This window comes from Anthonomus grandis, chromosome 6 (assembly GCF_022605725.1).
Source record: "Anthonomus grandis grandis chromosome 6, icAntGran1.3, whole genome shotgun sequence".
Taxonomy (NCBI): Eukaryota; Metazoa; Arthropoda; class Insecta; order Coleoptera; family Curculionidae; genus Anthonomus; species Anthonomus grandis.
In genome coordinates this window covers 22,005,603-22,022,611 of record NC_065551.1, presented here as the reverse complement: position 1 = coordinate 22,022,611, position 17,009 = coordinate 22,005,603, and the positions used below count along the sequence as shown (strand labels likewise).

Genomic DNA, 17,009 nt, shown 5'->3' with positions numbered 1-17,009 from the left:
GAAAGGGTCTATCGCCTTTAAAATAGTTGTTGGATGGGTCTATCACCTTTAATAGTTGGGAGGGGGGTCATGTGAGGTTATTATTATTTGATGAGTTTTGCGGATTTTGCTTTTTACACGCTTATGACAGTGGAGAATTCAGAATTTGGCGTGTTTTCGTCTAAATTTCTTGCAGTGTTTACTATGAGGAAGTGTGTTTTTTTATTTATGTTTGTGGATTTTTTTTAATTAAAATTTTTGGTTAAACTCATTTTACGTACTTAAATCTTATATTTAAATTAAATTTTATCTTGCTATCAACTATCCTGAATTTCTAATTTAATAAAACTAAACCTAAAAATCCCGAATAATAAAGTATTAAATACAAATAAATTTTAAGGGCGGACCTGTGCAACTTTTCACGCTTGAGTGGCTGTGACTGAGGTCAGACGCAAAATAGTACGTGGGCGCATGTAGTCAAATTTTACGAATCAAATTATAAATTCTTAACAAAAAAATGCTGAAAACATTTATTTATTTAATGGAATAATTAAATATCGCTTAGAATACTCGTATTACCTTATGACTCTTTCAAATACAAGCAACACCAGCACATGGACTGTTTGCGGCACATCATAGATTCTAATAGATCTTTGAACTGAACTATACACAGATGTTTTAAGAAATCACTTACATTAATTACTAAATCGAAATATAAATCCTAATGTATGGTTTAAAAAGGGCGAAGCGCCGCTCTATTAAGCCATAAAGACCCGTAAATAATTATATAAAATTTTTAAAAATAGGTGGATTGATCGAGATGGTCTTGATAAATAGCCCGCTGGCTCACCATATTCGTCATTTCTTGATTATTTTAATGGAAATTTATAAGGAATACAATAATGGCTACTGCACCTACGACTGCAGAAAATTGAAGAACGGGATTCATTTTGCTTGTTTATTAGTAACATCAACAATGTTACAACAGTTACGAAACTTATTTCAAGAAAGAATAAGAAAGTGTTTGGAAGAGGAAGGCGGGCATTTTTAACAACTTCTTAAGTCAAATAGATGAAAAATAATTACTTAAGTATAAATAAATAATTATAAGTTAGGTGCTAGTAAATTGTTTTATTGTACATACTTAGTCATAATTACATAACTAGTAGAGTGATTTAATTTTTTTTGCAATCACTTCACTTTTGACGTAGCATTGATTTTTAAGATAAAAATAACATCTTCATTTTCTCTTTACCCCACTGCTAATTAAAACTTGCAGCCGTTTAGACGTTATTCTAACATTTAAAAAAATTACCATATATACTAAAATATACTTATTAAAAAATTCTTTTATCATTAGTTTTTTACTAATTAACAAATGAAAAATTCTGAAAATCTAACTAGAGTTGAAACAGGTCTTTGGTAATTGTTTAAGGAAGTAACAATTATTTAAAATAATTATTTACTGTTATTCTAATCACAAAGTTCACCAAATTTGGTTGTGGTGCTTTAAAAATTAAAGACATTTAAGAATGCGACAAATATGAATCAAATAAAATGTAATGTTAGTATTCCTCCTATCATATCTTAATAAGTAACATTAGTTAAAAATATAATGTATTGTTGGTAATGAATGACAATTGGTAATTGGTAATTATCATTCATTTAAAATATGCGTTAATATGTGCAATAAATTTGATTTGAATGAGTAGCCTTTAAAAAAAGCATGATTAATCAAAGAAACTCATGAAATCATAAGAAATCTGCTTAGTCACAAGTATGCTTTGAACGTAAAAACGATTTGAAGAGCCTAAAAAGAAATATTTAAATGTTGATATGCTTATATATTAAAAACTATTAAAATCTTCTGTCGTAGTTATCAATAAAAAATTAAATTTCCAAACTTGAGAAACAAAAAGAGAAAAAAGATTTTTATTTATTACGTTCAAAGTAGCTCTACACAAATGGATCAACACATAGACTAGGAACAAAAGTTTTAATGATTGTATTTTTGTTGGCGATGCAAATTTCAATTTGCAAAGTGAGTGATTTTCACCAGGAAGGAAAGGAAACTTTTGATTCCGAAACTGGAAATTTCGCTTCATTTACTGCTACCGACTTTCTCATTAAAATCGCGGTTTGAACATGCCTGTACAGTCTGGTAGAAAGGGGCCAGCGTAAATCATAACCTCGTTTCGGGCAAAATTAAAAAGTGCTCGGGAATAACCGCGTCGGATTCGGAACGAGGCCCCTTGTATCAGATAAAGCCGTTTTATAAATTTAATGGCTTCATTAATAACCTCAAGTTTTACGAGGGATCCTATTTAATTCCGCAGGTGTGATGCCGCTAGGCTCAGCGAAATTTGCATAATATCGCCAGGTTTCTCCTATACCCACCACCACCTCCAAGGCACGGCGCGGAGTCTTATTATTCCAGCAAGAAGGAATGAATTACGGCATTTCGCAAAACGCAAATTACTTTTTAAGCTTTGCTCGGGCCCGATTTTTTCGTTAGGAATAATGAAATAGATAATATCTACATAATTCGATTTGTGTATATTTTCCCCATCTTTTTTTTTTCTTTTTTTGGTAGAATCCAATTATAATTTATAATTATTATAATTTATAATTAATTATTAATATAACGCAATTATAATTTATATTTTATAGAAATTAGTTTGAGCTTGAGAAAAAATATAATTAGAATTTAATGGCTTTTAGGTGTGTTTGATTAAACGCAATTAAATTATATAAGTCAAATTGCTTTAAAGACTTGTTACCGGTAGGTGACTTTTTGGGGCGCTCATCAAGAAATAGTTTTTATTTACAGAAATTATTAAATTCTGCCGTGATACACTGTAATTTTACATGCAGAAAATAGTGGAAAAACCTATACATAATATGTAAAAAAATTACATAAATATTGATGAGGAAATAGCTAAAAATTATTTTATTTAGTGGCGGCTTACAATGGGATATTTCATAGATCTAGCATAGATAAATTATCACAACAATTTTAGCTAAAAACTATTATTTGCCTATAAGTATATTTTATAGGACCATTGTACTACCATTCGATAATAACACATTTTTTACTTATTAGAAATTTCTTATCAGAGCTTCGAAGTTAAGAAATAATAATAATTCGATTTTAAACTAGTAAAGGATGTTCAATAGAAGTGGAAAATTTCAGTGTTTAATAAGACATGGTTTTCTGTACTATTGGAAGTATAAGTATTGGAATATTTATTGATTTACAAGTATGGTAAAAATGTGGTCGTATTTCATTGAGACAGTGCCTAATTTCGACCCCATAGCTAGAACTCTAAGGATCTGAGTTAATTGCCAGAGCGTGGAGGACAATTGTGGAACCATTCTCCTAAAACCACATATCCTTAAGATCAATATAAATTCAAATACCTGTGAAAAGATGATTGATATCATATATTATAACCAACTGGCAGCTGTTGTTATTAATTCTACATTAGATGACTAGACTATGTCAGATCATGGAGCTATAATATGTGAAAAACGTTAAGATTATAAGACCCCACCAAAATACTGCCTTTGACAGGGATATTAAAGCTATCAATTGGGATTCTATTTATTACAATAACAGTATAGAACAAAAGGTTTAATTTTTAATGAAAATATTTTAAATGTATTTAATTTGGATGCACCGCTTTCAGGAAAACTATCAAAATCATTTTGAGAGTGACAGATAGCGCTGTTCACTGACCAGACGTGTACTCCCTAAATATTTTAATTTTAACTAGTTCAAGGAGTTTTTTTTTAATTTTAAAGTGTGTTTGAAGTAATCTTAAAGGTTGTCTAGTCTGTGGAAGTGAATTTCAAAAGTTATGAGCAGCAAATTAGTCACAAACCATGAATACGTGTAGATCAGCTGTCGACACGGGACTGAGCATGCTTCAAGAGCAATTTTGATTCTTTAAAAAGAACTCAGCTCCCTCCTTATCAAATACTGGAACAAACATTGAGCAACTGGAAAAATAAATTTCAACATTTCAGATATCTATGACAGCTTCTCTGGAGGAACTGGTTAAGGATGTAAGTAAGCACTTTAAAACTGACAACAGACGAACACCACAAAAGTGAAACAATATGGAACTAACTCACAAAATATCCTGTATTTTACTACACGGAATTGAAGATAACAGACATATCCAAGCTGAAAACTCTACTAAAGCACTATCCAGTATTTTGTTTAAATTAATTTTTAGATTATATATAACAAATATTTCGCATTGTTACCGTATTGGCAAAAAAACCTCCGGGTCATCTAAGCCACGGCCCCTGATAATTCAGCTGTGTTTGCAAACAAAAAATTACTTAAAGCAAAGTAAATAGATTTCAAGACTTAATAATAATAATATAACTTAATAATAATAATAGATTTCATTTTTTATGTTAGACTGTGCTTAAAGGTTCGCGTGTGCTAATAACGGAAGTTTTAACTATAAAAAATCTCACACTTTTTAAAATGGCGAGAGAAATATACGGACAATCTGTATAGACGTTTAATGGACTGGTATACGCGGAAATTTTGGTTCAACCAAAAAACTGATTAGAAATCAATGGGATTTGGTTGCTTAGGAAGTAAATCTGAACAAAATTCAATGAAATGGAATTATGGTTTCAAAACAGTTAATAAAATTATATACTCCAAGCATTCACTTTTTGAGCACACGTTTATATAATTTATGTTTTACCTATCTATTATTGATTTATAATACCTTAGAAACGGAATATGTTATGGTAGCAATAATACCTGCTATCACACCTAGGGCATTATAAGCGGGCATTATGATAATGCCCGGAAATTTTATTGCTTATCCAATTTTATTTCTCTCATAATAAAGAATAAACATTCATTTTATACAAAAAATAATGTTTCTTTAAATACTAAAAATCAAACTTTATTTCCAAAATAAAAATTACAATTTTGAAATGTCCCGGAAAATGTAGCTAATGCCACTATAGAATGGTCGATGTTTTTTTTTTGTAAGAATTTTCAATAGTCCATACGGAATTAACCTCGGAATTAACTGAATTAGCAATCATTTTGGCTACTTTATTTTTGGATGAAATACTTTCTTCTATATATCGTTCAGCTACTGAAGAGCTTTTCCATTTCCCATGTTGTTTTAGCATTTCAAACGAAGCACCTACCTCAACAAATAAAGTTGACGATGTGCGATGCAAACAGTGGCCGGTATAAGCTTCTGCATTATCTAGTTTTAAAAATTTTGCGATCAATGTTGGGACGCTTCCTATGGTATTTTTTCCAACAGGTTGTACTCTACAGCAACTCTTTCTATAGGTAAGAAAGAATCTTCGCTCCTTTATTCCAGCTGGTCTTAATGCTGCGTACTTTTTTATTAAATTTAAAGCGCCTAAATCTTCTTCAATGATAGTAAAACTTTTTGAAGTTGAAGTTTTAGTTTCTGGTACCTTTATAACCAAGACCGTTCCTCTATCTTCAATATCATCAATGGTCATTTTGACCAACTCATCTCGTCTTAGACCTCCCAAAAAAACACCCATTACCAATATGACTTTGTGTACCAAGTAGATATTAGACTTCTTCGGGACATATCCTTTCGACTTAAATTTTAAAAAAGATATGAGACGATGGTATTGCGAGAAGTCTATATTTTTATAGACCATTAACTTACCAGTTCCTGAAAATCTGCCATTAGAACGGTTTCGGTTATTTGAACAATTGCGTTGGCATCTTTCCAAATACCAAATATGCCATACTCCCGATCATACTGTTGCCTTGATTTAACTGGCAAAAGATTTTCGGTCACTTTTATGGCCTTTTCTCTTATATTTTGTGGAATTTCTTCCATTATAAGCAAATATTTAAACAAAAAATACCAACTGACTAACTGACAGAAACATCAAAGTCAAACTTAAATAATCACTGCAAGTCACTTGATAAATTTCTGTAGGTAGGCATGTACGTATACCTACCTGTACAGGTAGACCCTATTTTTTAATTAATATTAAAATTATTTTTGTTCATAAAAATCAATTTTTAGGTAAAACATAAAGCATTGTATGCACCACGGGCATTGTTAGACTCAAATGCCCATCAGGCGGAAACCTAGCCACTACTATTTCCACTTTCCGGGCATTATCGTCCTTACAATGCCCTTGATACATAAATAGCTATTATATAATTTAATCCTTTCTTAACTGTTTATTTTTTTATTTTTTTTTCTGGATATAATTTCCTTTTTTCTATAATATAATTTGGTATAGTTTGTGCACTTGAGAAAACCCCATTTAAAACTTTTACTATTTGCTCTGATTACAATTATAATTTAAATATATATTTGTTTGTTAATTCAATACGTGGTTATAAAAAAATGAGCTCTATAATTTTACTTTTTATTTGTTATTTAAACCAACGTTCGCCCTATTTATAGGAGTATGATGTACTGTACTAACACGCCTTAAGATTTGGGTCTTTTCGTTTTCGTATAAATAAAGAATTAATTTTTTGTTTTTGTATAGATTATTTAATACGATTTCTTGGGGAAAATCGTACTGCGTGTATTTGGTGCTTCATTTGCGTCGGGTGACTTCTTCTTGTTCTTCCACACTTGGGATTTTATAAGATTCTCTAAAATATCAATTTTTATCTTTACTTCCTTTTTGACAGTTTATGATTTTAGACTGAAACTATATATTGAAAATATGCCACTCTTAGAATAAACAACATGTACTTGAATATTGCACACTTGAATGTCCGGTTACTTTTTACAGGATTTAATGAGTTTTCTACGATTTTAACCGAAAATGAATATGATATATTAATTGTAACAGAAACTTGGTTGAACCCAAACTGTGATGTCAATTTACTTAATATTCCAAGATATAATTTAATTCATAAGGATAGAGCTGGTCGTGGAGGTGGCGTTGGGGCTTATGTTAAAGAGGGATTGAACACCGAGGTCATTAATTTTACTTTCTCTATTGCTGCCGAACTTGAGCATATTTTCTTAGAAGTTTCCCTACCTAACATGAAAATTATTGTGGGAGGTTTCTATCGTCCTCCACGCTTAAATATTAATAATATATTGGTCAACTTAGAACATATAATAAACGAGCTTTTTATTTATTATGATATTATGATTCTGACAGGAGATTAAAGCGTCGACTTTTTAAATCTGCATAACCCTGTACTGGATACTCTTAACACCTATGGCGTCAAACAAATTATTAATGAACCTACTCGAATTACTAATACCTCTAGCACTTTAATTGACCCGATTTTTATTAACAATAAAGACATCGTCAATAAATGCGGCTCACTACTCTCTAATGGAATAAGCGATCATAACCTTGTTTTTGTCAAAATATCTATTAATTTAATAAAGCCTCCTCCGCGTTTTTTTCAATATGGATTCAATATTCAGGACTTTTGAAGACTTTAATCTAAATGATTTTAAAAATGATTTACAAAATTTACCAAGGCATAGAATTTTTTATAAAAAAAGCATATTATATTATTATCTCACTTTTTGATAAACATGCTCCAATTCGAAGGGTAAGAGCAACAATACCTAGGGCTCCTTGGCTTACCAGAGATATTCGTGAATTGCAGAGATTAAGAGATAAAGCATGGGAAAAATATAAAAACACTAAAACGGAAACTAACTACAATTTTTATAAGACTTTAAGAAATCATACATTATCTTGTATAGAAAAGAAAAAAGAAATCACATTAAATATTTCTAAACTTAATAATCCTTCTAAGCTTTGGAAAACCCTACAAGACTTAAATATTACTTCACAAAATAACAGTACTCTTCTGCCCAATCTATCAAACACTGAAAATATAAATAAATACTTCACCTGTTTTTACAAACCGTAACTGAACAATGTAGGGATAAGATAGAATACTACAACAATATTTTTTATAATTTTAACTTCTCAGGAAATACATTCAATTTTGCTAACCCTTAAATCAAATGCTGTAAGTGTAGATTCAATCAATTTAAAAATGTTAAAAATATGTAGCCCTTTTATAAAAGATATTATTATGCACATGATTAAATCTATAATTAAAATGAGCGATGAAAACATCTTGTCGGACTTGCATTGTCTTATTTATTTATTGTAACACGACGTTTCGGTTGGTAAGTATCTCCAACCGTTATCAAGTGTAAACTGACTGATATAACGACTCTCTGGAAAACTGCAATAACTAATTTTTTTTTTCATTTTAACAATAATAAAATTATTTCTGATTTTCAGTGCGGATTTAGAAAGGGATTTAGTACGGCTTCCGCTAGATGAATTTAGAGTATCTAAAAGTGAGCCAAATCGGAATTTGTAGGTACAAGCAAATAAGAAATACTGATGTAAAGCCTATGCGAGTTAAATAGAAATCTTTTCATTTAAATTGACAACTGCGAATGAAATTTTAACAATTATAAATGACCCTAAATCAAATGCGTATGGTTGTGGTGGTATTTTAGCTAAAATGATTCAACATTGCGCCTATTTTATTTTAAGTCATATTAGTCATATCGTAAATTGCTGTTTGTAATTTTGCAGACATATGAAAATGTAATTTGATAAGACCCCTACCCAAGAATAATAAGCTTGAAAATTATTCAGAGCTTTGATCTGTCTCAATTTTTCCATCTTTATCAAAAATTTCAGAAAAATATTTACATCAGCAGTTTATGAATACTTCATAAAAAATTAAATAATGTGCAAGAATCATAGCACTACTTCGGTGCTAGCTGATAGATGATATGTTACAAGGGTAGTATATCATCTTTGATACTACTGAATATTTCCAAAGTATTTAATACCTTGGATCATGATGCAATGTCTAGAAAATTAGAGTATTACGGATTCGATTAAACTGCAGTCATCTTTTTTCAATCATATCTTAAGAAAAGAAAATTGATGGTGGTGATAGATAACATGGAACTTTCACATCATTCTCGTGAAATTACTTTAAATTATTGGAGTTATAATTTTGGTTAGTTTTTTATTATTAGATTTATTATTATATCTAGTTTTTTGATTTAATAATACATCTTAAATTAATTTTTTTTAATAAATTGGTATTATTATAGGGTTATACTAATATATAGGGTACCCTAATATTGTTATTATATATTAGGGTTATCTATACTATAGAAGGTTTAATCACAACAATTTTTACCCTATTTTTATTAGAAAATTACACAAAATTTAAGACCGGGTATAGCTTCAAATGTTTAATGATATTTTTTGCTACTGACAGATTTTCACAGAAGCTTCACCGTTTGTTGAAATTCAAATAAATTATATTTTCTAATTTTTACGAGGTACTAATAGATACAGGTAAATATGGGTCCCTATGCGGCTATTGCGACGGTTGCTGACACTTCTACAATAATCATTAGATTAATGACCTTCCAAATTATATTTAATATCTTGAAGAAAGCAAAATCTACTTTAAAAATTACGCTGATTTTTTCTTAAAATTCCTGACTTAGATTATGACATTATTTTACATACCTGCAATAGATTAAAAATACGTCAAATGAAAATCAAAAAATTAATTTCGAATATGTGAGATAGAAAAAACTACTTAAAATTTTTAAAACGAAATAATTTATGTTTTATTTATCTTTATATATGTTTAATTTATTTATCTTAAAAATCTGGAAGAAATTAAAATTACTTTCAATATCTGGAAAGCGTAAACAGACTTTGCTTTTAAAGTCAAAAATGCGTTGAAAACTTATTTCAAATGCCTTGATTAAAATTTAAATTACTTTGAAAATTTTGAATATAAGAGATGAGTTTATCAATAACTAAATTTTTCTTGAGGTTGACAACTTTATCTCTTATTTTCAAAACTAGGCTGCTTAAAATGCAATTATAAAAATATATATCATATTTTAATCACAATGACGTCGATGTTTGATGAATAACATCAAATCACTTACAAAACCATTTTTTTTTATTCATTAACGCACTTAATCTAAGAGAGATTTAAAAATTAAATTGTTATGGTAAAAATATTATTATCTGACGCTATTTTTTATAGGGTTATTTGTCTTACAGGTACAACATCTACTCAGTATGGTTTCTGAATTTACGAAATTAAAACTCGCAAATTCTGCAGAATTAGGATTCAAATTTTCTAATTTTGAACTAACTAGGCTCTTAGAAACTGGTTTATTAAAGGCAATTGAATAAAAGGAATTTTTGTCTATTGGAAAAAAATACCTTAAATGAAGAACAAATAGTGTTCTGATAATTCTGTTGGTATGACGACACAAGGTAACATTTGTTTAGGATATTTGGCAACCATATATATTCTTAAAATAACAGATATTGAATTTTCTTTCTGTAGTTCTTAATTTATTCAATATTTTGACATCTTCGTCTTCTGTTCTAAAAGTATCATGTGTAAAAAAACCATGTAAAAACTTTTTGCACGAAGCTTTTTTAGTTAAGTTGACATTTGGTATCGAACGAAAATTCCTAAAAACAAAGAAAATAAGTACTCTATTAAAATCTATTACAGGTTTTATGCTCTAAAGCTGAGAACGAAACGAGCTTTTAAGAGCATAGATCATTAAAGAGTGGAGAAAACACGCTGACCAGACCTAAGAAGGAGAAAATTGGGTCAAAAAAGTTTAATTTTCGAAACTGATATTTTTAAACTTTATGGTTTGCAGTTACTTAGAATATAAAAACAAAGTGCAAATATTAAAAAAAAAAACAAATTTAAGAACAAATGTGTTAGTTATTCTTGTAAATTGATCAGCCAAGATTGTAAATTAAATATAGTATTTTGTAGATAAACTAGTCAGATGCTGAAGAAAAGTATTTGTTTCTAGCCAAGGTTACGAATTATATTTAATTCATTTTCAAGGCGCTTCTACAAAGACATTCTGAGAGAAATAAACCATATATGCATATACAAGCATTTGTTATACTATAGTCGGATGACACAAGCAATAAATAAATAAATAAGTATCTTCTAATTAGAAGTTCTTCAAGAAGAAATACTTCGGCTCCATAGAGAACATTCTATGCTAATGACAAAAAGTTAACATATGATCATGTGGTATATGTAAATGACAATCTTAACTTTTAGTGAAAGCGAATTGTCTTAATTATCTTTTAAAGTCGGTATTGTATGCAGATGACACCATCTTCGTTTGAAGAAACAAGTGAATAGTTAGAAGTAAGAGTTCTTTTACTTGTTCTTTTTGTTATAAGTGAGCTTACAAAACTTCTTACGATAAAATTATTTTGTGCTGATAAACCTGATCATCTAGTGTATACAGATGACAGAATATTGATATTTGGTCGAAACGAAATGTCAGTTGGGTTATGTAGCCATTAGGAAAAACCCTTTATTTCCAAAGAGAATTTTTCTAGATAGAGAGAAATAGTATTTAAAATGTGTATAATATATTTGTTAACACGTTGAAGGACACTAACACATTTTAGAAGTTGTCAATTTTGGCAGTAAATTTTTTTTAGATATCATGTTTTTAAGTATACCAAAATATTTTTAACACTTTGAATTAAGTAAAAAAACATTTTAAATTAGTCTTAAATTAGCTTAAATTTTGACGCTGATGGACGCTCTGTCACAATATTAAGAATTTACCAGAGGCGATAATGACACAACGCTGATATGCGTCTAACTCTGATTAGCGTTGAGCCACATCATAATTCCACATAATAATGTGACTGTGTCACAACGCTAATCAGCGTTATTTGTTTTTCTTTCTAAGTGAAAGTCAACACTTAACAGAAATTTCTTTATTTGAAAATATACATGGGTATGGCTCAAGAAAGACTAATTACTAATTAGCATTTTTTTTTCATACCACTTTTTGAAACAGTCTGGACATAATGGTGGCTTCTCAGCACAGCCTTTGCACCGGTAACTTGTCTCCTTAGGTATTTTCTTGCTTGTGCATAACCTGCATTTCAAAAAAAACAGATTTTTTGTTTGATTTTGCGGTAGGCTCACCGGGATTTTTTTCTGGCCAGTGGCCATTTGAACTTAGTCCAGGTTCTTGTGCATAAGTTACTTCAGAGAAACTTTTCTCTGAGCGTCGATTGTCATGTTTTTGACTACGTATTAAATCTTTTGCTTCAATATCCCTAGGCAATTAAATTAAACATTTTATTAATTTATCTCTAATTTAAAGATATCGGAATTTTCTGGAGTTGCCTTTGCAGAATTTATGAGTAAGATAACACGCATTCCACACCGTTACAACAAGTAAATGAAAAAGAGCCTTTTTGTACCACTGTATGGTTTTTCTGGGGGTGGAGTAGGTCGATGATCATTGTACGTGGCTACTTCTTTAGGTTTCATTTGCTCTTTTCCATATCGATTTTTTACGCAGACCATCTGAGGATGGTTTCGGGTAGTAATCACTAACGTCACGCTTATCCCGCGATTTAGACACATAAACTTGTTTCCTCCTAACCCAAAAATGTTGGCCCTTTTTAGTTTTCTTTTAATTAAAGTTTTTGGATTACTTTTCCTGTTTGAACGTAAAGTGCTATTGGCGTGCGTCTCGAAACTTAGCAATTTTTCGGACAACTCATAGCTATCGTGATAGTTATCCATAAACAGTTCATGATCTTTCATTAAATAAGGTTTCATCAAGTCTTAGCACTAGAGCTTCAGTCTTAGTGTTATCTGACTCGTCTTCTTCGTTTACTAGACCACTATGTTTTTCCATATTTAGGAGGTAGCCGTCAGATGTTGTTAGTTCAAAAAATGTATGTTCATATCGGGACTTCTTATTCTTTTTGTAAACTCTGAGTTTTAATCTTCCACGAAAACTCAATAACGATTCATCAATTGAAAGTTCCTTGGAAGGGCTATAAGTACTCTGAAATTGCTGACTTAGCATGTCTATTAGGGGCTGGATTTTATCCTTGCCTTTAGAATTCACTGGAGAACAACATAAAACCCTTAAGATTTGCTCAAACCTTCTGGATGACATTATATATGAAAGTATGGGATGAAAATACAATGTATCCGAATAAGAAAAATAGCATCGCATGTTCTTGGTAGAAACTTGTCCTTGCAATAGGCATAGACCCAAAACCCTCCTAATTTCTTGGTTGCTTACCGGGCGAAAACTTGCCAGACATGCAAGTTTTCGACCGGCGTGTTTTAGGTCTATTAATATTTGTTAATGATATACCGAAGTTGTTTGTACAGTCAACAAGGTAGTCTAATAACTTGAAGTAAACAGGAATTCAAACACTTCCATAACTGTTAAGTGTGGTCCAATATTTATTTTTAAAACGTTGCTGCCCTCATCAAAGTTAAAATCAGGAATTGGAGCGATCGTAGGTTCCCAGGGATCTATATCCGAGACTAATGGTAAAGAAGATCTTGGCGTGTGTGATGGAGAATCATCTGATGAAACAACTTCGTTATTTTTGCTTGTACGTGACTGTCTTTCCATATTTGGAGCACTCGAAGACAGTTCATCACTTTCATCAGATTCGAAAGATGGTTCATAATTTTTGTCACAATCATACTCACCATCAACATCCGCAAATGGATCTAGTTCTTCATCTGTCGATAGTTCATCGAAAAGCTGAAGAAGCCGTTGCTGATCTCTTTCATATGGATCATAGTTATTTGTGTCTTCCATCTAAAATATATAAAAACTAATTAATGAAAGGATACATTTCCCCATTTACCTACTTATTTTTAACACATATTATGAATAATTCCTAACAATACTAACCTTACTTTACACAAATCACCACGCTACAATATTATTATTTTATAACACTATTCACAACACAAATCAGTTTATTAACATTGCAGTACGACAGTAAATGGGTAATTAAATGCAACATAAGTGTTTCCTGGGATAACATTTTTACGAAAAGACGCTGCTCAGCGTCTCTGTCCTTCAGCGTGTTAAAAAAAAATAGGTTAATATTTACCTATGTATGCATGTTAGAGAGTTTCAAGAAGGGACGAAGGCAAAATTGTTAAAAGCATTTACCAAAGTCGTAGTTTTATCATGTTAGCTTAAATATTACTTTTTAAGGCAGGGTATGTAAAAAACGCAATACAAATGAAATATTTTAAAACATATGATGTAAACAAACCACTTTTTATCATTTTTTGATACTAAAGTTATATGTAACAATCAGAAATGATATTAGCATTTTTCCATTTTAACCTTAAAACACTACTTCTAATGAGGAACAAAGATATTAACACTTACGTAAATTTTAGCGTAGATTATAAAGCTAATGAAAGTTGCGTAAATTGGATGTGAACTTTCACCTGAAATTAAGCTTGCTTTAAAGAATATACCAAATCACCAACAGCCCACAAGCAAGTTCAGCTTGTCTAATCATTTTGTACCTTAAGTAATTTTTGTAATAGATTTTAATTATTGTATTGATCAAATAAATATATAATTATTAACTTTATTATGTTGGAAAGAATCAATGATTATCCTAATCTATTAAATATCAACAAAACAGTAAAAGCTTAAAACTCCGAATCATCTTTAAACTTTCTCATATTTTTCATTTCTTCAGAAAGCCGCAGCACTTTGGACTGTATAAGTAGGAGCAATTTGCTCGGCAAACAGCTTAAATTGAAATAATAAATTTTAATTAAATAATATCTATTTTCTGAAACTAAAGTAACTTACTTTTTAATCGCCAAAACATAGCAAGAATAGCCAGGTATAGCGCAAAATATCTCTTTTCTTCTAATAGCTAAAATAACCCTAGAAGCAACCTCTGTAGGGTCTAACATTGACCTCAGTTTTGGATTGCATCCATCAAACATCCTAGTATTAATAAAATATGGACAAATCATTGTTAAACCAATCTTATCGTACCCTTTACTCTAAAATAAAAACTAAATTAGAATAATGGATACCTTAAACTATGCACTTACTTGCAACTCAACCAGTAAACTTTCATGAAACCCGATAAGGGCATATTTAGATCCACTATAATCAGTGCAATTGTATGTTCCTAGAAGGCCGCTTAAACTACCAATTGTAGCAATATGACCACTTTTACGCTTAATCATGTCTGGTAAAATTGCTTTTGTTGTCTATTTTATAAGAATTATCTTAGATGTAAAGGTAAACTAAGTTTATTTTAAACATACCCAATAGCAAGCCAATGTGTTTATTTTATAGGTTTTTTCAATAAACTTATCGGGAATATTTAAAAATGTATCTCCATAAACAAAACCAGCATTATTGATTAAAATATCTATTGGTCCCAAGTCGTTTTTCACTAATTCAACTGCTTTATAGATGGCAGTTAGGTCAGCTACATCAACGGTGTATACAAAAATATTAAACCCTTTTTTGTTTAATTCGTCTTTTAGTTTAAACATTGCTGCAAATAGTAGACATAAATTAAAAGACAGTCTTAGTATTACTAATACCTGTTTCGTTAATATCCCATACAACAACATTTGCTTCATGGTTTACTAAAAGTAGTACCAGTTCTCGTCCTAATCCACTTGCACCGCCAGTTACTAAAACTGTAGAACCTTTTAAGGACTTAAGGCTTCTAAAATAATGTTTGTTTAATTACTTATAAAGGAAAACTTAGTATCCGAACCTTAAGAAGTTTGGTGTTAGTCTTAAGATGAAGGCTTCAACTATGTAATAAATGGCTAGTAACAAAGTTGCTGAGATACTTGGAATACTTTTTAAAATTAGGCCAATAGATGATAACATACTGGAATAAAGGTTTAAGTTATATTATGCAAGTCGTTTTAAAGTTTTAGCATGATCATAATAAATGAACTAACTATGCAGAGGAAAAACATTAAAATTTTTTTATACTTTCAAGAAAGCTTACGAAATCCTATCTGAGCTGGCCAAAGCAAAGTTCGTTAAATATAAGATAGGACAACGTAAATACGAAAATACTAGACTAAGAGCAATATACAGAAAATATAAAAATAGTATCATAAATATGAAAATTATTAAATATCTTATAAAAGTATAAAAAATTAAAAGATAATTTTTTTATTAATTTGTGAAAAAACAAGTTAAATAGAAAAGTAATAATATCGATATTTTATAGAGTGATGTCCATATTCTGGGATTTTGTTTATAAGGTGAAGGTACAAAAAAGGTCTTATTTTTCTAAAATTTTTTTTTTTAAATTAATTTTTTTATTATTAATAATTATTCCTAATAAAAAGAAGAATTTTTTGAAGAAGTAGGACTTTTTTTGACCTTCACCCTATAACAATATTAACAAAACAAAATCAAATTTCATTTCCTATTTATTCTTCTTATAAATCTTTACGCTTTATGCTTTACCTATTTATTCTTGAAGATTTTTTATTCTCTTTATCTATTTGAATATAAGCCATTGTCAATAAAACTTGCAGCACTTTTTTCAAGCAATTCTAAAATGCACTGAACATTTTAAAATTAACAGCTACCGGCAATTACACAATTAATATTAGTTTTTTTTCACATTGTAAGTAATATAAATTTAAGTGCTATTTATATTTATTAAAAACCAATTACATATGCAGCTTTAACTAAACGCATCGATTAATTAATTGTACATTGAAAATATAATTATTTTTTTAAATACCACTATGACGCAGTATATAAATATAGTTTACTTTATTATCTTAGACACTTTTATTAAGAAGCAAACAATTCATTAAAGGTACAAGAAAATTGCAAGTAAGTGTATATATTTCCAATAAATAACTATGTGCAAACTACAATAGTTAAACTATAATTTATTTTCTTGCAGAATATTCCAGAAGTGGTGACCATTGGCTAAGTCAGAGCAGGAAAACATGGATATATAATCAACGTTTAAAGAGCAACATGGTCTCATGCAAAAAATAAAGTAAATAATATTTGGTTGAACGCATATCGAGATTGAAACTTAACATATTAATAATAAACGGGAACGTAGACGTCATACCAATGGAAGAACCAAAGTCACTGAAGCCATGTAGTAGT

At 29.9% G+C, this 17,009-nt stretch overlaps 1 protein-coding gene across 1 annotated transcript; it reads right to left on the bottom strand.

Moving 5' to 3' along the window:
- Nucleotides 1-14,450: 14,450 nt before the first annotated feature.
- LOC126737874 (short-chain dehydrogenase/reductase family 16C member 6-like) lies at nt 14,451-16,462 on the bottom strand. Its single transcript, XM_050442949.1, has 7 exons — nt 16,344-16,462; nt 15,631-15,750; nt 15,452-15,579; nt 15,167-15,402; nt 14,948-15,109; nt 14,697-14,896; nt 14,451-14,633 (listed from the first exon to the last, which is right to left on the bottom strand). The coding sequence occupies exons 1-7, from the start codon at nt 16,394-16,396 to the stop codon at nt 14,531-14,533; spliced, it is 1,002 nt and encodes a 333-aa protein (XP_050298906.1). The 5' UTR covers nt 16,397-16,462; the 3' UTR covers nt 14,451-14,530.
- Nucleotides 16,463-17,009: the final 547 nt, after the last annotated feature.

Coding starts and splice junctions, on each gene's coding strand:
- LOC126737874 (XM_050442949.1), bottom strand. CDS start 16,396: ATGGCTTATATTCAAATAGATAAAGAGAATAAAAAATCTTCAAGAATA. Junction 15,403..15,451: donor ATGGGATATTAACGAAACAG/GTATTAGTAATA, acceptor TACTATTTGCAG/CAATGTTTAAACTAAAAGAC. Junction 15,110..15,166: donor ACACATTGGCTTGCTATTGG/GTATGTTTAAAA, acceptor CTTATAAAATAG/ACAACAAAAGCAATTTTACC.